Source organism: Echinops telfairi, unplaced genomic scaffold, assembly GCF_000313985.2.
Source record: "Echinops telfairi isolate 266 unplaced genomic scaffold, ASM31398v2 ScPeMD7_70;HRSCAF=299, whole genome shotgun sequence".
Lineage (NCBI taxonomy): Eukaryota > Metazoa > Chordata > Mammalia > Afrosoricida > Tenrecidae > Echinops > Echinops telfairi.
The window spans coordinates 30,170,099-30,192,756 of NW_022103968.1; the positions used below are offsets into that span (position 1 = coordinate 30,170,099).

The window sequence follows — 22,658 nt, forward strand, 5'->3', positions numbered from 1 at the left end:
AATCACTATGTTTGGCATCTAAACTTTCAACATAAATAAGCAAAAAAGAAAACAATTGGACTTATTAAACTACTTGTAGTCTATTAAAGAAGACAGACAAACAGAAAATTACAATTCCCTTTAATAAAGTCAAACCCAGAGATAGGTTCAAAGAACTTTGCAGCTCAGAGAAGAAATGAGCTCTTCTATGGTGAATTAAAGTTTCACAGATGAAGTGACGGATCAGTTGGGTATGTGACGGGTGGGGGCGGGGACCAGGACAAACTGAAAGAGCATTGTGGAGTTGGGAAATACTGAGTCCACTGCGTGGTGAGCCATAGTTCTTGTGGGGCAGGGGGGTGGGGGTGGGAGAAGGAGCTAAGGGATGGCTCTGAGGCATCGTAGATACCAGGTCAAATAAAGCAGGTCGCATTATATGTGGTGGATCAACCATGTCAAACACATGCGCATGGACAAAGGGATAACACAGACTATAGTTAGTGGGCCATTACTGGGTTTTGATCTAATTTTCTCAGTTAAGGAGGCACTTCATAATTCTTTACTTTTAAGAAAATCACTGCTGTCAGTATTATGAAAAATAACGTCACTCAGAATACATTTTTCAGCTGATCCAAGAGACCTCTCTGTGAATATGTATAATTGTTACCAACAATCGAAGAGCCACTGAAATGTCTTAAACCAGGGAGCGACTTGTCAGGATACCCGAAGGCCACAGTAGGGAGGATGGACAGGGGAAGGAAGAGATTCGAGCCGTGTTTCTCATGCTTCCTCATGCTGCGACCTTTTAATACAGTTCCTCAGGTGGTGGTGACCCCCAACCATAACATTATTTTCCTTGCTACGTCATCACTGTACTTTTGCTACTGTTATGAATCGGGCGACCGCTGTGAAAGGGTCGCTCAGCCCCCCAAAGGGGTCGTGGCCCACAGGTTGAGAACCACTGGCTTAGAGAAAGGAAGACCAGGTGAAATGGTAACATCCAGAACGCAGGCAGGAGTAGTGGAGAAGGGTAGAAGAGAATTCATAAAATCCCTACTCTTTTAATGGAGCGGGCAAACTTAGAGTGGAAACACAGAAAGGATGGGAAGAAACACTCTTGGACTCTTATTTTGACTGCTTCAGCATCCAGTAAGAAACCAACACCCCCAAGAAGCAAGCGTCTCCCCCCAAAAGCTCTGTGCTCTGCGGAAGGTTTAACAATCTCCCTGACTGTATTCGGCTCTTTGTAACCGATGGAGAAGACCAATTCTGGTCACTTAAAGAGCGCGCTACTGCTCCCCCTGGAATCCTGGGGGAGGGTTGATTTCCAAGTAGATGAGATGCTGCAATTAATGCACTCCAGCTTCTTGAAAGGTGGGCCTTCTGCCAGGCCTGATTAGCCCAGCTGGCCTGTCCACCACTCCTGTTTTATTGCTTCCTTTCTCATTACGGAAGGTGTTGGGTTTGTAGCGCCATAAACAACATGTCTGCTGCTACAGGACTACCATCCTTGACACAGCTAGGGGCTGAAACCAGGCTCTCAGGAGTCTTTTTGAAAGACTTTTGGATCACGGCTTTGGAGGCAGGACATCAGGAAAGTACAGGAAAAGGGAGCCCGGTTTTGAAAATGTGCCACACAAATGGTCCTCTCTCTGTTTTTCCTGTGCCCTTTTCTTTCCTCATTGAAAATGGCAGGGAAAAGAAAACTTAAAAAGCAAGCAAGCAAACCAACAAATGACTTAGCTCTGTTTCCCCTAACCTCTCTCCTCCCTCTCACCTCTCCTCCTCAGCACATCCACATGAAACCGTCCGGACAGGCCCCAACCTCTGAAACGGAAGGACAGGAGCTCCTACCATGGTCTTCGTGGCTTCAAAGCCAGCAGGGGCCCTGGCCGAGCTGTTCTGTGGGTGCCTTAACATTCTATTGTTCAGACAAGCCCAAGGGCTGAAGCGTATTTCTGGAACAACAACAACAAAACTTGCTCAACATAAGTCGGCCACTTCGATTCCCTCCACCTCTACTGCCACTTCGGCAATCTCAGCCTGGCGTGGTTCCCGCTCCCCAGACAAGGCAGCCCCTAAACTAGCCTTCTTTGGCACATCATTTCTCACCAGGAGCTACACCCTTTCTGCTTCCAACATCTTCTAATTTTCTCCCTTCCAGCTCAGGGGGAATCATATTTACTTGGAAAACCAGTGTTGAACCAGAGCCCTCTGCTCCTTAGAGCTTCATTTTTGAAGGGAATTTTGCAGCTGGATCATCTATTTTTCCCGATTTTTTGGTTCCTTTTCCTTCTCTTTTTCCCATACTGACTTCCTTCCCAGTCCCAACCAGCATCCAGCCACAGGACCTGCACCGCCACCATGCATCCCCATGATGGTCCTCTCTGCTCATGGTAGATGTACAATTCATCAAACCCTGGTGATTTGCTCATCAAACCCTCCACCAGGTCCCAAAGAGTAAAATGTTCAGAAAAGGCTGGTTGCTGTGTGCTGACCATCCCCTGAACCTTTCACATGGACAATTCCCTGATCTTTACTTTCTGGGACTATGGTGTCCACCTAACAGTTCATCTAACTGGTTGAGTTCCACTTCAGAACTACTATGTTTCTCATTCCTGCATCTTTTCTAGAAACAGGACAGAAATGGTCCCTGTGCTGAGAGGGGAAAAATGAACTGCTCTGAATGCTAATTATGTTTATGTGCATTTTAAATGCTACACTGTCTTTCCTTGCTACTTAGCATACATCTGGGCTATTGCCTTTCACCATGAGCAATGGGTCCGAAGGAAAAGCAGTACACTCTAATGTGAGATTGATCCAAACACAATCTCAGGTGCTTCGGGTAAGTGCTCCAGAAACATTTGGTTTATACTTACAAGTTCTTACTCTGTACCTGGCACTACCCTAAGTGTTTCATAAATATAAATCATCTAAACGTAATATCCTCTGAGGTGGATATTATCTTTATTTTCATTTTACACTGAGGAAATGGAGACCCAGAGAGGTAATATAACATCCTCACGGCCACACAGTAAGTAAGTGATAGAATCAAGATTCAAGCACAGGCAATCTCTCTCCAGAGCCTATGCCAACTAACAACCTCACTAAGGAAAAAACACTTTCAGCTTGTTTCCTTCCAACTCTCCTTCCAAATCAGAAAATATTTCAGATCGCCTTTTATTTACATAGTATCTTGTGTCTTTGTAGAGCCCAGCATACATAGTGTTTTGGAAATATAACCACAATCTAATTTCAAGTCGTCATTTAAAGTCGTTAGACTTTGGAAATCAATCTATCTTTGGACAGGTGAACTTTCATTTGTTAGGCCGGGTAGACTAGAGAAACAAATTCATTGACACTCATGTGTGCATAAGAAGAGCTTTATATCAAAGAGTAATGATCTATCAAGAAACCATCCCAGCCCAGTCCAGATCAAGTCCATGAGTCCAATATTAGCCCATAAGTCCAATACTAGTCCATAGATCCCTCTTCAGACTCATACATCATCGCAGTGATGCAGCATGCAGGAAGATCACAGGCCAGTGGGTACAAAGTCTTGGGTAGATCTAATGGCAGTGGACGCATCTCCAGGGCTCTGGCTACCATCAGCGTGACTCAAAGTGGCTCATCAACAGGAGGGTGAAGCAGAGAGAGAGAGTGCTGCCCAGGGAGAAAGAGAAGAAGTCTAGAGAATCCTCATCAGAAGGCCATGCTCCCAAGGAGGCATCAGCAGGCTGTGACCTGATTGACAGGCTTGACTCCACCTCTTCCCTCTTAATATCCTCAAGTTGACAGGAGATTATGTAACCACCATGCTTGACAAAGGGCTGAAATAAATTAAAGGGGGAACAGGTAGTCTCCTTTGAAAGGATGCAGGCAGAATTGGATATCTATTTGCAGAAAAATTAAACAGGGCCCATGTCTCACACCATATACCTGGTGGCACTGTGGGCTAGGCACAAGGTTGGCAGTTCAGACCCACCAATGCCACAGGAGAAAGAGGAGGTTCTCTGTTCTCCTAAAGACTTACAGCCTTAGAAACCCTACTTAGTGTCTCTATGAGTCGACAGCAGTTCAAGGACAGGCAGTGAGTTTGACTATTTTTGGTAAACAAAATGAACTCAAGATGGATCAAAGACCATCTTATTGTTTTATATACCAAAAGCAGTATAAACTTACATTCTGAAAATATAAAGACCATCGGTGAAAAATAGGGGTACTTGGTATTCCTAATACATGGTATACATATAATTCTTATACATAATGGAAAACAGACAAACAGTATCTGACTAGGACTTCCTAAACTTTGGCCACTTTTGCCCATCAAAATATTTCATCAAATGAGTAAAATGATAACCCAAAAAGTTAGGGGAAATTTTTGGTAGCAACATATCAGACAAAGGATTAATTTCTAAAATTTATAGAGAACCTCTGGTTAAAGTATTGAAGAGAAAAGATGTGACTTTGAGGACTAAGGTGGGCCTGACCCAAGCCATGGTATTCTCCATTGCATCATCTGCATGTGAAAGGTGGACACTGAATAAGGAAGACTGTGGAAAAATTGATGCATGTGAACTGCGCTGCAGGAGAGGAATATTGAACGTGCCATGGGCTGCAATCTATACCGGAAAACATCGAGTGAGTCTTCCTTGAAGGCCAGGATGGCAAGGCTTAGTCTTACATACGTCGGACATGTTGTCGGGCGAGACCAGTCCCTGGAGAAGGATGTTAAATGTGGTAAAGTGGAAGGGCAGTGAAAAAGAGGAAGGCTATCAACGAGAGGGATGGACACCATGGGTGCATCAATGGGCTCAGGCATAGGAACAATTGTGAGGATGGCCCGGGCCCGTGCAGAGGATGGTTATGGGTCAGAGGAGACCTAACAACAACATAGACAACATCAGTGCCTCTACAACAACAATACAAATAATCCAATTAAAAGATGAGCGGAGGACGTGAGCAGACACTTCGCCAAAGAAGATGCTCAGAGGAGCAACAAACACGTGAAGAAATGTTCTCTATCGTTAGCCATTAGAGAGATGCAATCAGAACACCAGTGAGATATCATCTCACCCCAGCATCAGTAGCAAAGCTAAAAGCAAAACCAACAAACAAAAGCAAGGAAGCCACAAATGCTGGCAAGGATGTGCAAAGAGGAAGCGCTCTGACACTGCCGTGGTCTCAGCGATTGTGGAAACCAGTGTGGTATTTGCTCTACAAGTTAGAAATAGGAACGCCATATGATCCAGTAATCCGACTACCAGGTATACCTCCTAGGGACAAAAGAGCTAGGAAATGAATAGATAAATGCAGACCCTGTGTTCACTGAGCCACGACTCACAGTAGCAAACAGATGGAAGCAATGGAAACGCCCACTAGTGGCTGGCTGGCTAAAGAAGACCACGGCAGATACACACAATGGAACACCACACAGGATTCAAAACTGATTCTGAATCTTCGAAATGCCTCATCCCATGGATGAACCTGGAGGACATTGTGCTGAGTGAAATAAATTACTCACAAAAGTGCATGGATTATGAGACCATTATGATACAAAGTCAAGACCAGGTCTTCACGCAAAAGAAAACATCCCCCAAAGAAACACCCGTTGCTGGTTTTTAGAGGCAGGAAGTAGAGTGAGGTTAGTTACTAACAGAGGGTAGACAGGGAGCCCTGGCATCAGAGTGGTCATGTTAGACCGTGAACCCCAAGGAGAAAACACCAGGCTCTCCTCGGGAGAAAGATGAGGCTTTCTACTCCCGTAAAGATTTATAGCTCTCAACCCCCTGGGGACAGTTCTACCCCGTCCTTAGGGTGACTATGTGTCAGAATCGGCTTGATGGCAGTGAGTTTGGGGGAGAGTAGACACTTCTTAGGTGACAGGGAACGCAGTATACACTAGGAGTGAGATCAGCAAAAACGGATGAAACGATGAAGGCAAAGTAAGGCCGTGGGAGGGGTGTCAGAGTTAAAGCAACAGAAGCAAATACTGTCATATACACAATCCTGCAATAACGGGGATCCAGGAGCAGGTGCATCGATGGACTTATCAGGTGAACTAGTGTGGGAAGGAGAATGGAACTGTACCCACAAATATATGTAGAGGTTCCGCCTATGCATTTATCCTGGTGGTGGAGTGGTTATGCCTTGGGCTGAGATACTCACGGTCGGCAGTTTGAAACCACCCGTAGCCCCGAAGGAGAAAGACTGGGCTTTCTACTCCCCTTAAGTTCCAGTCTCCGAAATCCACAGGAGTCTCTAGGAGTCAGCATTGACTCGATGGCAGTGAGGTTTGTTTTGCTTTGTTTTGGTATTTACATAAGCTGCAAATATCCACAAATACAGTAGAATATTCATGGGACAAAGTTCTGCTGAAGACTGCAAGTTGGTTTTGTTCTTTATAATTTTGAGTTTTGTTGCACCTGCTTTTCCCATCCTATCCAGGACCTTCTAGCACAGTGGTTCTCAACCTTCCTCATGCCGTGACCCTTTCATGCAGTTCCCCCTGTGGTGGTGACCCCAACCATAGAATGATTTTCGTTGCTACTTCATCACTGTCAATTTGCTCAGTTATGAATCAGGTGACCCCTGTGAAAGGGTCATTCGTCCCCCAAAGGGGTCTCGACCCACAGGTTGGGAACCGCTGTTCTCATGGGATCCCGTTCTGTTGGTAGCGGTAGCCAGGCACTATCTGATTCTTTTGGTCTTAAGGGCATGGGGACTGATGTTCATGGTCCATTAGTCTATTTGGACTAATTGTTGCCACGTGGCTTCAATTTTCATCACTCTTCTTTCTTCTGGGCACAGAGAGACCGAGAGAGGCTCCTCCAATGGCCATTCACAAGCTTTGGTGACCCAGTTGCTACTCATCAAAGTAGGGTGTAGAACATTGTCTTTGTGGACTGTGGTATTTCACTTGACCTTTGTGTCCTCTACGAGTTCAGTGTTGTTGTTGCTTAATCACATTATCCCGTTTCATTTTCTTTCTACCTCTTACTATTATCTAAATTGCTTTTTTGTTTGTTTTCTTTTTATTGTCAGTCTCCTACCCTTGACTAACGTGAGAGCCAGTGAGCGCGGAGATTTGTTCTATTCAGCCGTTGCTTTTATTCATTTACTGCTTGTCGTTCATCCCTGTCCTGAGAACACTGCTTGCCTATGATTAAGCCCTCAAGAACTATTTGTTGAGTGAATGCTGTGTTTGATGTTACCTTTAATCTTTTTAAAATAAAATCTTATGAGCTTTTTTTTTTTCTATTCTCATTTAAGAAATATATTCTCTTTGGGTAATTTCATTGCCCCTATGGCTTTTCTGCCTCTATCGGTGGTTATTGCTGACCCAGGTATTTGTTTCAGAGGAAATGAGCTGTATTTGCCCTTTTGTGTGTGTGTGTGTGTCTCATATTTGTTGTTTATGTAACTAACTTTAATCATTAAAGATACTCTTTATCTTTGAGGAAACGGAGCCAAAGAGACTTAATATTATAATACTCAGATACATTATAACGTTTTCTATGTGAAGGGGTTTATATGTAATGTACTCCAGATCCATCGTTTTACATGTTAATGAAACAATGCAGTCCAAGACAATGGCCGGCCAAAAGTACCACATTTAGTAAATGATACAATCCCAAGTTTCTAGAGCACATTTCTCTTCCTACATTATGGTGATCCACCTATCTCTACTCTACCTCTTATTGTGCTAATGTACGCTATATATAATTCTGTGGCTTTTATAATAGTAGTCACAGCGCTGTACACTTTTCACCACAATCAAATTTAGAACATGCTCATCATCACCAAAGAAAGCCCATACCTATTAACAGTTACTCTCATCTTCCCCAACCCCGACCCGTCTTCAGTGCTAGGAAACCACTAACCTACTCCTGTCTCCAAGGATCGGCCTGTCCTGCACATTTGATATAAAAGGAGTCATAGAAAGTCTGACCTTTGGCATTTGGCTTCCTTCACTTAGCATAATGTTTTTCAAGGTTCATCCGGGTGCTAGTATTTACCGGTTTGTTTTGTTTTGTTTAGCCAAGCCCCCTTCCCCTAACTGCCTTATTCCATGTATAACTTTGAGCATAAAATTCAACTCTATCTATCTATCCCCAGAACCAGAGGCAAAAAAATACTAAACAATCCGCAGACCCTTACTCAGCTTTAGTTGGTTAGAGAAGAGAGCACAAAGCACACATTTTGTCCGGAGCACAGGTCTTGTCTGTTCCCTCCATCCTAAAGGGCACCCTAGAGGTCACCCTCTGAAACCACCTATGGCTTGTACTTGCTTGTTCAGGGTGCTGCTCTTGCTCCCTTTTACACTCTCTCCAGCCTGCCTGGAGTTGGGCACTCTGAACAACGTTGGACTGCTTTGTGGTGGCCTCAATCATTCGTCTTTCTCTGAGTTTAAGGGTGAATTATTATTTTATCTTTAGCAATAGTTCAATTTGATTCCCATTCTTAATTCTCAAGGTCTTTCTTCTATTCTTAAAAAGATTTTCTTCTATTCTTAAAAAAAATGCATATCATTGTAAGGGTGGGTGAGTGCAGAGTGGAGACTCAAAGCCCATCGGTAGGCAACTGAACACCCCCTTACTGAAGGGTTGTGGGGAGGAGATGAGCCAATTAGGGTGCAGGGTAGCAACAATGAAACATATAACTTTCCTCTAATTCTTAAGTGCTTCCTCCCCCCACTATCATGATACCAATTCTTCTACCTTACAAATCTGGGTAGACCAGAGGATGTACACTGGTACAGATAGCAACTGGAAACACAGGGAATCCAGGACAGATGACTCCTTCAGGACCAGTGGTGAGAGGGGTAATGCCTGGAGGGTAAAGGGAATGTGGAGTAGAAAGGGGGAACCGATCACAAGAATCTAAGTATTGCCTCCTCCCTGGGGGATGGACAGCAGAGAAGAGGGCAGAGGGAGACGTTGGACAGTGTAACTTATGACAAAACTATAATAATTTATGAATTATGAAGGGTTCATGAGGGAGGATGGAGTGGGGATGGAGGGGGGAAATGAGCAACTGATATTAAGGGCTAAAGTAGAAGGCAAATGTTTTGAGAATGATGAGGGCAACAAATGTACATATGTGCTTGATGCAATTGATGTATGTATGGATTGTGATAAGAATTGTACGAGCCCCAAATAAAATAATTTTTAAAAAATCTTAAAGTCTTATTGAATTCAAACAAGTGTACAGTTTGTTTTTTGTTGTTGTTGTTGTCTTTACAATCATAAGATTAATGTAGAAATAAGTGAAAAGTTAATTCTGTGACAAATCTTACTTGGACTCACTTTCTGAACTTGTAAAATGACTCACCAGCGACCACCTTTTTTCTTTTTTCCATTCTTGACCACAATTTTTACTTCCGACCCAAATGTAGAGAAACCTTTTCATAGCCTCCTTTCTGAAAGTACGAAGCACTTTGCCAACCCTGATTTGAAAATAGGTTTCAAATCACATGAAACGTCCCTAGTAAGTGTGGGAGAGAAGGGACAGTGGGAAGGGGGACTAAGGTTGTTGACGTCTGCCGGTGAGTGGGAGGAAAGGAAAATCCTGGAGTTGTGGCCACGACCCCCTTGGTGCTAGTGTCATGTGCTCGTGCCTCACCTCTCAGTCCCTGCTCTGGGATGAGGCCAGGTGTGCAGTGTTCCTGCCGTCACGTCCAAACATGGGAAATTCCTATTCATGAGGTCACGCTTGCCCATTGGAAGATACTAGCCAGGGGACAAAGGATTCCCTTTGCACTCACCCCCCCCTTCCCATCTCTGTTTCTGCTCCCCAGTTTCTCACCCACGCCTCCGGGTGCTATTATCCAAATGAAATCTCTGTACCCTGGTGTTTTATTTGACTCGGCTTTCAGAGTACCCTCATACAACATCATCCCTAAGCGCTCGCAGGCAGATTGCTTTCCAAAGTACCGATGCCCTGATTTGGACGGTTTGGCCAATTCTCTTATCAGAGACTGGCCATTTTTATAACGTTAAAAGGATTGAATTGTGACCAGAGGAGTTGCCTCTTCTTAGAAGGCAAGCAGCTGTATTTGCTCCCTGTGTAGGATCTTTTACGCATGGATCAGGGACTTTCCTTTTTACATTTAATACAGTTGTTTTTAAAATGTAGTTGCCATGTGCATGCCCTGGTAATTATGAAACTCCTCTCCCAAGCCTTGTTCTCTGTGGTGATTTGTGAGCTCTGAGGCCCGGGCAGTGCACACAATCCACAGAGGCGCCGTGACAGGGTGTTTTTAAAAATTACATTTCAGGGTTAGTGTGAGAGCATGGTGTGGTGTCTCTGTTCCTCTGCAGGGTGTTGCAGTCAGCGGACGTCCTTGAGTCTGCCCTTGTTCTTGTCACACTGTTGCCTGCATGTATTTACGAAAACGCCATCCTTTCCCGTGAGCAGACTCGTGTGGATGTTAAGGCTTTTTGGTTTCTTGGTGCCAACTCACGGTATGGGGTGCACCATGATGAAAGAAGCATAAATCACGACCACCTGGGAGCAGGGAGTCCCAACACGTGTAAACGTGTTCTTCTCATTTGGTAAACGTGTTGAAAAAAAGTCTCAGGATCCCCTTCTGGTTTTGTCTTGTGAACAGGTGGTTAACACATACACCCCCGGAAAGAAGATTTGGCTTGAAGGTGTGGTGACCACCTCAGCTGGAGGCACAAACAACCTGTCTGATTCCTACGCCGCGGGCTTCCTGTGAGTGACCTGGCCGTTTACTCTGCGGGGCTCTGAGGAAGGGAAGATGGGGTCGTTATTCTGCCTTCATCCTTTCACGTGTGCATGTGTTTATCAATTCAACAGGTAGAAACTGGTACCTTCTCTAGACACTGCAATGTCAGGGCTAGGCATCCCAGCGAAGACGGAAGTGAGCGTTGTAGTAGTAACAATAACAACAGGAAGAAGAGCTTCATTGAATGTCTACAGTACACAACATAGTGGAAATAAGATAACAGCAGTCCGGGAAGTTTGGTGAGAATATGACAGGGCTTTTATGCACCGGAAATTTACAATTGGAGGGATTGGGATAGGATAACTACATTGTCAAGAAATAGGAGGCAAGTGCCATGATAATAATAATAATTTTATCTATGTGGTGCCTACCATGTGCCAATCACCATTTGAATGCCTAAATTGAGATATATGTGCATATGTATCTACCGATATAGATATGCATATATATATATATATATATATATATATATATACATCATATCACTTTTAATATATCTAGTGATGTATACTTATGCATATACAGGGTGGGCACTCCCGACACACCGGAATTTTTTTTTCAAGCTACCGTATATATTTGAGTATAAGCCGACCCGAATATCAGTGGAGGCACCTGATTTTACCACAAAAACTGCATTTAAAAATGTGCTGAAAAACTTGGCATATACACAAGTAGATACAGTATGTATTTGAATTTTTTACAAAACAGCCTTATCATCTTCAAAGTACTTTCCATTACACGTAATACATTTGTCAAATCTGGGATTCCATTCTTGAAAACATTTTTCAAACTCATCTGTTTGGATGGCTGACAGCATCTCCCTTGTTTTTCTCTTCACCTCTTCTACATCATCAAATTGCTGTTTTTAATGTCCCTCTTTATTCATGGAAACAAAAAGAAGTTGCACATAGTGAGATCAGGTGAGTAAGGTGTGTGGGGCAAGAGAGTCATGCTGTTTTTTGCCCCAAACTGGCACACTGAGATGGCTATCTGAGCAGGTAAATCAGGCCCTGTTTTGTGGCACACTGTTATACAGTCTTTTCAGAACCTCTCAGTGGAAAGCTTGATTAAGTCTGACCTGGTGGAATGGATTCCAAATGCACTAGGAGCTGGCATTTTTGTCTATTCGGGAAGTTGAGGGACAACCAAATTGAGGCTTGTCATCAATGGACATTTCACCTTTTTTTGAAATGAGAAAACCACGTGTACACTTGAGTTTTCCCCACAGTGCTGTCCTTGCAAGCTGCGTTCAACATCATAATAGTTTCTGTGTCGATTTTCCTCAGGAGGAAACAAAAGTTTGGCCCTGACAAAAAAATTAGGTTCGAGTGAAACTCCTTTCATGAAAAAATTCACTGGGACCAGAGAGAATCTTCCCAGGTGACACCACTGGGTGCACTAACTGAGAGCGAGTTGCTCTATGCTCGTCTAGCAGGAAACATGCATATCATGAAAGCTCTGCTTTGCCTAGAGCAATTCCGTCTGGGGGTGGGGGGTACCCTCTCATATACCCTTAGCCTAAAACTGTGTCTTCAGCACTTGGCAGTGTCTGGCACATAGTACTAGTCAATACTTTTGGAATGAAAAATAATGGCCTTTTTCTACCTCACTATCACAGGAGGACAATTAAGATCACCTCACTTCTAACTATTCTTCTCTAAAGAGCCATAGAGAGGCAGAGGTTCTGGTTGAAGTAATTTCTTAATAATGCTCCAGAACTTGCATGGGCCTTACAAAGCTGCTGAATTAATGAAAATACTAAAAGAAATAGCTTAGCCATGTCCTGGTAAAAGAGAATGCATGTTCTTCCCTCCCAACAGTTTCTTCAACAACTCTTTCTGTCAGAGTGAAATAAACCAGGTTTTCCAGTGACTGTGTATGTGTTGAGTATGGGAGAAAGATGAGGCTGCAGGCTCAGAAACGCACGGGAGCCGTTCTGCCCTGTCCTGTAAGGTTGCTGTGAGTCAGCATTGAGTCGACGGCAGTGTATTTTTAAATTTGGTTGAATAAATATGCCTTGAAAGCCACGTTGTAGAGGCCACAAGTAGGAATTTGATGTTATTTCTGTGAATGTGTACAGTCCCAGTGCTTTACACATGTCTTACATCATCACACAAGCATTGTCATATTTATCTTCAAAACTGAGAACAAGGCTTGGCAGTTGACAGCTCATTAATAAATGCTAGTGAGTTTGGCAACGAGTGTGGTTTCCCAGTTTTCAGTTGATGAAGAATGTTGGCGAATAAATGGGCTATCTTCACATATAAGAACACCAAGATAGGGTCTATATTAATAACAAGATATGCTAGATACAGAGACTCATAGTAGCGTGTGTGCACAATGGAGCAAGATATGGGATCACATGTCACTCGTTGTTTTGTTTCCTCGCTCATGCAGTAACATAAGGTGAGAAAGGTGAATGAGACATTCTGTTTATAGGTCCATGTTCGTTAGTGCAGAGGTTGCATGCTTGCCTACTAACTGACAGGATGGCCGTCCAAACCCGCCGGCCACTCCCCAGGACAGAGGTGAGGCAGTCGCCCCCATAAAGATTACAGCCGTGGAAACCCTGGGGACAGCTCTGTTCTGTCCCACGGGGTCACTCTGCGTTGAAAAGGAGACGAGCTTGACTTGGGTTGGTTGGTTAAATATAGAACCTCTATTTGTGCTCTTTCTACGTGGAAGGAACTCTGATGTGTAGGTGGTATCAGGCCAGAATTCCGGTGACTGTGCTGTGGACACACTTTGACTCGTCACCACAGACTGGGCCTCTCTGGCTAAAGGAAAAGCTAACCTGTTGTCCTTATCTCACCACGTTGCTAAATTAACGAGACAATGGAAGGAAATAGCTTAGCTATGTGGTACTCCAAAAGTCACATCAATTGTCTGGGTCACAAGGTCCCAAATTGAACCAAAAGGGAACATTTTAAAAACTTGACAGCATTCGTATCAGATTTCCCTCTTGCTTTAGAAATGTTGTTCTTGTGTTTTGCTCTGGTACCGGTCAAGCTCAAATTCATTACCATCGACCCATAACGACCCCCCTTTGGGTTTCTGAGACCGTAACTGTTTACATGAGTAGAAAGCCCAGTCTTTCTTCCGAGGAGCTGCTGCTGGTTTCAAACTGCTGACCATCTGGATCAGAGTCCAACTCATAACCACTATCCCACCAGGGCTCCTAGCTGTCAGTAAATATTAGTTGGATTGTTTTTATGAGAACAAAATATAATTATATATGTGTAAGAGATTTAAAAATATATAACAATAACGGTCCATGATATAAAAATTAGCACTCTCCTTATTCCAGTAAGGAAAAAATGTAATTCATCTGTAAATCACTGATTTGGCATTCTATATGGTTACAGATTTGGAAATCATAACTTTGTGTAATTCATTCCTACTGTGTTGAATGTTTGGTGATTCTCAGATTTCCCAGAATCTAATTTTATCCAGACCCATTTCAACTTAACAAATAACACTGCCCACGCAAAGAGTGCCGGGCATTGTGATGGATGTCTTGGGGACCAGGCTGGCATTGTGTCACAGTGGGGGTAGGCAGAGGATTGAGCAGCATGTGACATCACACAGTGGGGTAGAAGGGAAGCATGAACAAGCGAGTTTGGGGGAACGAAAGATAAGAAAGGTACCCACTGTTGAGTGGGGAGTTTAGGAAATGACAATGATACTTGATTTAGTGATTAATCGATGAAAAGACATTTGCCAAATGGAAAGAAATGGATTGTAGGAGGAGAAGATGAGGCTTCGATGCAGGAGGGAAAACATGCATAAAGGCACAGATGGAGATAAGGAAGTAGGGAATATTTGAGTAGCCAAGAATAGTTTCATGTAACTTTGCGCATGAAAGAAGAGGGAAAAGACGGCACAGATAAAACCACACATGAACTTGGGATAGCTGGAGAAATGCCTTCCCTGAAGACACTGTTGCTCCGAGAGATGTTTCTAATGCGTGTACTATCACAATCGGAATGTTCCTTACATCCTAGAAGTAGGACCCTCAATAGAGAGAGAAGAGCGAACGCATGAATAGATGTGTACGTACTGAAGGCAGAGTTCGCAGTGGGTGATGGGAGGACCAAGAAAGGAGCGTTTCTGAATAGCGTGCCTGGGAAAGTGGGTGCTTTGGGTAGTGAAAGCTCAAAGAAACAGACCCAATGTGTAAGCAGTGCATGCTCTCCATACGTAGACAGACCAGGAAGTTCACAAAGTTTGTGGAAAATGGAATTAAATGGTCATGAACATTTCCCACGAACTTTTTGAAGCCCCCTCATCTGTGTGGATGGTAGCATGCTTTCCTTTTTGCATACTCAGGATAGTGTGAAGGAGCATAATTATTATACTGCTGCTCACAATGCTCTATGAGGGACATAAATACCTGGAAAACTCTTGTAGGCCACGGGAGTCTGTGGGTTAGATCAGATGAAAGGTAGAGACAGTGGCAAGGTCCAAGCAGAGTTGTTGGACTGTGGTGGGTATGTCCCTGTAGTTGTGTATCTGTGACCATGGAAATGTTAGACTTCCAAGAAGCTAAAGGGTTCACTTTTTAGTATTAGGGGAATAAAAGATAAGCCGTTAGGAACAAGCTGTTCCATAACCATTTTTCTCTCAGAGACTTCATTTCTTTCCCTTTGAAATACCGAAGTTGGATTTGATAATCCCTGAAATCTCTTCCAGTTGTGATTTCAATGCTTAAAATCATCTTCCCTTTTAGGTTTTAGTTAAAGTAACGGGTAAATTTAATGGTAGGATTGGTGTGCAGGTATGCATGTCTTAACTGCTCTCTATAGAGCTTGCACTACGGCAGTTTTGCAATGTATTGATGTAACTCTCCCCTCCACCCCCCCAACTGTTTTTCAGATGGTTGAACACTTTAGGAATGCTGGCCAATCAGGGCATCGATGTTGTGATACGGCACTCATTTTTTGACCATGGATTCAATCACCTCGTGGACCAGAATTTTAACCCGTTACCAGTAAGTGAAAGATGAAGATTCCCAACCTTGCTTCATGTCATTCAGTACTTTCAATCATGCCTTCTTCCCACACTGGGAGAAGTTTCTTCTCTTTCTGTTACCAGCTAATTCCACAAGTCAGAGAGCAGCAGTCCTGTCTTCTAGTCCTCTGACCCATTTCACAAGCTTTTGGCTTTACCATGCACACACACACACACACACACATCTATATTATACAATGCTTCGCAAGGTGGGCGCTCCTGTCCCCTAGAAAGAGGGGAATGACCATGGAGGGGCTGCAAAAGCAAATACGTACACTTTCTCCTGGATTATAGGCTATGATAGAAAAAGTGTTAAATTGTCAGGGGAGTGCCGAGTATTTTTTCCCTCAAAAGGGCCTGGTAGTCTAACTTTGGGAACCTATGACACGCACACACACAGCATAGCTAGAGATTGACCCCAAAAGTCATGGGACAATTCCTTGATCGTTCCATTCCACTTTTTCCATGACCACTTTGAAGCCCATTGATTTCCATACCCATACGCATGTATATAGAATACATTTATATATAATGTAGTCATCTATTTACTTATTGGTTTTTTAAAGAAACCTTGCAGAGTTGAGCTGCCACTTCCACTTGTGGCCGGTGTGAACTCTGCTTGAGCGAGAATGTTTCCAGATAGTTTTGTTTTCATGCTGACAGGGGACATTGGTTAATGTCGCACGCTGCATGTTGAAAGCCGATGGGAGAGTCTCAGCCAAGATCAGCTACAGTAGGAGCCCAGCTCTCGGGCAGTAGTTGAAGCGCACTTAGAGCTAGATGCTGATCCCCATGTGACCAGGAGGCCTTTTGCCCAGAGCAACATCTCCTCCAGGCAAGTAAAGGCTAACCCGGAGTTGCAGACCAGAGATCTGGGCGAGTCTAGGGACTGAATTGGCTAACCAGGAAACTCTCACTTAGCCAGAGAAGCGGGATGTAGCAGATGAGCTAAAGAAAGCGTTAGCCTTCTTCACAGAAGGCCTGGGCAGACTCCTGTCACAGACTCCTGGAAGGCCGAGCTGGGGCTCCTCTTCTGGGTGGTTCAGTACTGCTTTGTTTCAGAGACGGTCTCACAAGTTGAGGTGTAGTGGGACTGGGGGGGGCAGGGGAGGTGGGTGGCGGGCCCTGGTGGAGACAACCCTAGAAGCTGATCCTCACTCTAGTTGAGTGTTGTTTCTTCCAGCACACTCCCTGCTACCCTGGGCTTTAGAGTAAGCACATAAAACCTGAATTGGAAATAAGTGTAAGATCCTGCCACACCCAGGATCTCACGGTAGACTGGACCGGAGAATGGTTTGACACTGGACAGCACCATTTCCACGCCTCAAAGGAATCCCTCCAGTTTAACACGCTAAATAACGACTGTGTCACGGAGTGTAAATGACTCCAATTAAATCACAATGTTTGCACTGGCTGCTAGAGCTGCTTTTCGTCATCGGGCAAGGATAACTCTCTCAAAGTGTGTGTGTGGGGGGGTATGTGGCAGGGAGTACGGATGAAGCCTATCGTTTGGAACCCAGGTTTTTTTCTGTTTGTTTTATTTTGGTTTGTGTGTGTTTCTTTTGGGCAACTTAAAACTTCTGGGGCCCAAACGAATCATTAGGACAGCCCCTAGAAAATGTCAGCAGTCAGCAACTAAAATGCCCTACAAGAGATGAAACATGTTCACATCAGGTTCTGAGCAGAAACTGGTTCTGCATGGGTGGCTGGAAAGGAAGAGAAAGGGAGAAAGAAATAAGGAGCAGAGTCACCAAGTCTCGCGGAAGGCTGCTTTGGAGTGAGCAGAGAGGGAAGCAAGGGACGTGGGAGCCCAGAGCCCACCACCTGACCTGGCCAGCAGGCAGATGTCACAGAAGCGCTTTCTGGAGAGGGCAAGGGGCGAGCAAAAGACCCCCGGGGCAGTAAGGAATGGAGCATGTTGAAGAAGCACAGGGCAACCAGAGTGGCGGGGCCTGGTGGAGAATCAGAGACAGGTTATTCACGAGGTAGGCAAAGGTCAGATAAATAGAGCTTTGCAAGATACAAGCAGATAGACTTTTATTCTAAATAGTGTGAACGCTATTGGGAGGTTTTAAGCAGACAAAGATATGACCTACATGATTTTCCAAAGATCACTCACTCGGGCATAATAAATGCATCAAATGGTATGGGTTTTTTTTAGCAGTTTAAATAATACTTAACAATTTTCAGATCACATGCACATGTGCTACATCCATAATGCTTTGAAACCTCTGCCTTTGTTTTCTTCTTTCTTAATTTTATTCCTTCTTGTATGCACTTAAAAATATCTTGATCATGACCTAGGCAGTGATCACTATTCCAGGCACTGGAGAATCTAGTGAGCCAAACAGACACGGTCCCTGAACACTTGAAGCATATCATCTACTGGCACATATAGTTGACATGGAAACTAAATAAGTTACACAAAATAATGTCAATTTTCATGATTTCTTGGATGAAAGTCTGGTGAGACAAATATGATTGTTGATACTAATTTTTTTCAGAAAACCAGCTAAGTTTCCACAAGGTCGTTAAGTGACTTTGCCAAGCTAACGCCAGTATCAAGAGCTAAACCTGTCGGCGTTTTCCAGTTCTCACACTGCCTTTGTTTCCACGTGCCACCTGCTCTCTTGAATTCCGTGCATGGGTTGCCTCCGTGTTGGGTGGAGATGACAACAGGAACCCTGGGGAACTGGAGAGAACACCGTCCAGGCTAGACAAAGATGGGCCTCGGGTGACTAGCAGCCTTGGTTTTCCGGGTTGGACAAACCTGCATTCTAACTCAACTCTGCGTACATTTCCCTGACTGTGAGTGGGCGAGGAAGTCTTCAAGAGATTGGTCTACCCAATGACATCCTTTCAAAGGATGGAGCAAGGGCTCTTGGCTCCTCCCTGACAGCAGCAGAGGTCACAAAGTGCAGAGGAAGCTGCATTAAGGCCCACTGCTTTAGCAACAAAAACTCCCAGGAGCTGGGCAGCAGTATTTGGGGAAACACCAAGCTCTAATAAAGAAACTGTATGGAAAAGCATTGGAAAAGGAAGCGGGGTTTCTTTTTTATCTTTCCTGGTGCTAATAAATTCTGCACCTTGTCAGTAGAGAATTTGGCAGCTGGGAGAATGTGTCCTAAAGTCTCCCCTAGACAGAATTGACAAGGCTAGGGCAGACCCCTAATCTGAGAGGCATTGCCATCAGGCCCCTGGAACATGTAACGGAGACAGATCTGTGAATCATATTAGTGGCCTCTTCAGAGGGTCCTGCAGCTGATAACTTAACACTGCCAGTATAAACTTGCGGGTTTTATGTGTGATTAAATCTTCAAGAGAGTTCTTTAAGAGTTTAGGGGCATAGAGAGTTGTGTTTTGGTGGCCATCCAGGAAAATCAGTATTTTCTACTCCAACTCCTTCAACCCAGCACAGTGCATTTTAGAAAAGATTTTATTAGCAAGCACCATTTTGGTTTTGTTAGTGCTTGGCGGATACATTCGGAATGAGTGAAAATATTGACCTCCTGACTTCTCAACCCGTATTACCCCCAGTCATATCTGATCTCGGTTTGTCTGATTTCAGCCGAGCCCAAAGAGAGGCCTATCCTAAGCTAAAGTAAGAGCGAACAGGCAGGCGGCCCTTGCCAAGAGAACTTCTCTTGAGAAAAGATCATCTTCAATTGTGTTCCATGTTTCTTCGTGGCTGTTTCTCTAGGAAAATGTCAGACCCTCCTCCAGTGTTGAGATTTCCCGTGTCCTGGGAAGAGCAGAACGCATAATTTGGCCATGCTCCACCGCTCAACTCCCACTCCTCCCCCTCGACCCCTTTGCCATTGGGAAAGTGGGAGCCCACGAGTCTCCACAGCCATCCAGTCAGTCATGGAATCCCTTGGGGCTAGAGGATGTTTGTGCACAGAGAGATCTGCTGATCCAGTGGACATAGCCCAGACGCCACCAGCTATGGGCATGTCTCCTAAGAGAGGGTTTTGGAATTTAGCTCGCTGCTTTTCTTTTAAGAGCTTGATTTATTGAGCTTTCAGGGAAAGGAATGGTAAGTGACGAGTCAACATCTTCCTAATTCCCACACCAGTCTTCCCGAGTCTAATGCAGTACAGGACTCAGACACCTCCAGTGTGTCTGGCCCGGTGCTGGGTATTTGGGGGATATGCAAATAAATAAGATAGGGGCTTCTAATCCAAAGAGCTAACAATGTCATTGTGTGTGTGTGTGTGTGTGTGTGTGTGTGTGTTTGGAGTATTACAGTTCAGTCCTCTATTTAAAATAGACTAAAATGAAAGACTATGTATCGCTTTGGATTACCAGTACCTTTTCTGTATTGAGGTAGCGGTGGGGGGTAGGTGTGCTCAGCATTCTTTTTTGTCCATGGTCCCGGCTGAATAATACCAAAAACTTCAGTTCAGTCCAGTGCATGCTTATTGGGCACCTGCTGTGTGTACATTGCTCGTCAACCACCTGCTGTGTGTGCATGCTTCCGGAAAGCAGTCAGTGGTCTCGGGGTGGAGTACAAATGCCTAGCCTATGGTAGGATGGAGTCTCTGGCTTTGGTTCCCATAGCAACCTTCTCTCAGCCAAACCATCGCTGTTAGGAGGACACACTGACTCCTGGTGGTACCTGCCTAGCTCAGTCGGTACCTGCCTAGCTCAGTGGTCCTAGGGATTCCACCTCGGTTTCCCTTTGAAGTGCTAGAGGCAGTGCCCTCTAGTCACCGTACTGCCACCATGGTGGAGCTTCAATCTGTCCCTTTCCAGAAGGAGGACATCCGATGATAGCTCGGATTCTCTTGCTGCTGGATTGATGGGCAATTTCTTCCCTCAAGAACTGCATTTAATTAGGAAACAGCACAAGGAGCAGCAGGAACCTGAGACAATAACAGGATTCATGGGTTCGGCCCCACCTAATAACGACAACTGCCTTAACAATGCCCTGACTTCGCAGCCCAGTTTCCTATCCACGTAAGCCATGATAAATGTGGCTCTGCTGCCTCCAGAAGTAATTCTTGAGATCCATGATAAGGTAGGGCTGGTAGTAGGATTCCTGAGGAACATAAGCATGTATGTATGAGTACACATGTACATAGAAAAGCCCAGGAAAGGACTGCATCTACTATATTAAAAGAGGGGTTTCTTTGAGTGGTGGGATAACAGGAGTGTTTGTTTTATCCTTGATGAGTTTGGGGTTTGTTTTTATCTAAAATTGCTGCAATCTGCATCATGGACTTTATCATCTGAAGCGGAGGAAAGGCTATTTTGAAAATACAACTGTTGAGTGTTTTGAAGGCATTAAGTACTTTAAATCACTGAACAAATCATATCCCCATCTTATTCATGTACCATTCATGATTCATTCATTCATTCATTCATTCATTTATTCATAAATGTTTATACCAATCATGCTACCTGGTAGATACTCAGCTAGACACTGGCGAGACTGGCCCTGATCTCCAGGAGCCCACAGTGTGGAAGGGGGCAGGGATCCATCCGCTGAGACTAAGGCGAAAGTGCTTTTGTTGGAGAGAAAACGAGGTAGAGCGCAGGCATTGGGGCATCCCAGGAGGTTTTCTGCCGGAGACCGAGTGCTGGCGCGGACCCTGCAGAAAGCCAGGTTATTCCCAGGAAGAGTTGGAGGTCTGGGGAGAATCTATCAAACAGAAGGAGAGCATGCTCAAGGACACAGAGACATTCATCTCTCAGTGATTCATCGTGGATAGTTTATGAGACATTATTTATGAAAGCTATTCCCATGGCTGTTGAGTGGCCACACAGGGTGTGTGAAAATTTCAAAGCTGTAGACCTGGAGGTCGTGAAGTGGGAGAGACACAAAACCCAGCCAAACTGACCGGTGACCTGTTTCTTGGTGTGTAGCCGCCTTGCTCGCTTCCTTTTTTCCCGTGGGAGCCGTCAGGAAGATGAAAGAAAGAGAATGGCCCTGGTTAGGAAGAGCTGTGATGTGCAATCCAATCCTCTCATGAGCGGCCTTGACAATGACTTCTCCATGCACACCATTCCTTTGTGAGGCCCCGCAGCTGCTGAGAGAAGGGCATCCCTGGCTGCAGGATCAATCGCAAGAACTCAGGCTGGCTCCACGTCAGTAGCCCAAGAGCCTGGGCCATGTGCCCAGTGGGCATGACTCGCTTCTTTTCTCCTTTGTGCCTCGGAATCCTAACTTTTCAGATCAGATTCTGTGCCCTGGACCATCTGACCAGGCCGGGGGCCTCCTTTGCCCTTAATCCTTTTTACCTGGAAGCTCCTCTCACCTTCTTTAATACCAATATTCAGCCTTGGCTTGTATTGATCAACCTGAGCTGTGTGCATGGGGTGTCAGCAACTCACGCTGGCAATCGGTACACCTCAGCCCAGTGGAAGTCACTTTGGGAAGTAGAACGAGCTCTGGACCTCGAATTTTAAAAACAACCAAAAAAATCCAGGTTCTAAATGCAGCACTGCCATTTTCTAATTACACGAGTCTCTATGTTTCATCTTCTGAAAAGAGAGCTAGTTGTGTCAGGGTTAAGGGGCAAAGGGTCAGTGGGGATTTGAATGCAATGCTAACAAGTCTTGGCTTTGGAATCAGACTGATCTGAGTTTGAAACCCAGTTGTCCCTTTGACTACTTGAATGTCACTGGCAGACTGCTGCTGCTGGTAATGTCGGGTCAGGTCTGGCCCACGGGCAGCAGACTGAAACAGCCTCCTCACAGTTGTTATGTTTGAGCCCACTGCTGCAGTCACTGTGCCAGTCCATCTCCCTGAGGGCTCTCCTCTTTTGTGCTGACCCTTTACCCCGCTTGATGCCCTTTTCCAAGGACTTGTGTCTCCTGAGACGCTCAAAGTCTATGAGACAGCCCCGCCATCCTCACTTCTAAGGAGCATTCTGGCTGTACTTCTTCCAAAGCAAAGTACTTTGTTCTTCTG

At 44.7% G+C, this 22,658-nt stretch overlaps 1 protein-coding gene across 1 annotated transcript in view; it reads left to right on the forward strand.

Moving 5' to 3' along the window:
* HPSE2 (heparanase 2 (inactive)) overlaps positions 1 to 22,658 on the forward strand; it is a 668,247-nt gene that overhangs the window by 504,707 nt on the left and 140,882 nt on the right. The window contains exons 8-9 of the mRNA XM_004701008.2: positions 10,592 to 10,698; positions 15,608 to 15,722. Coding sequence (XP_004701065.1) covers positions 10,592 to 10,698; positions 15,608 to 15,722 — 222 coding nt within the window. The remainder of the gene's footprint in view (positions 1 to 10,591; positions 10,699 to 15,607; positions 15,723 to 22,658) is intronic.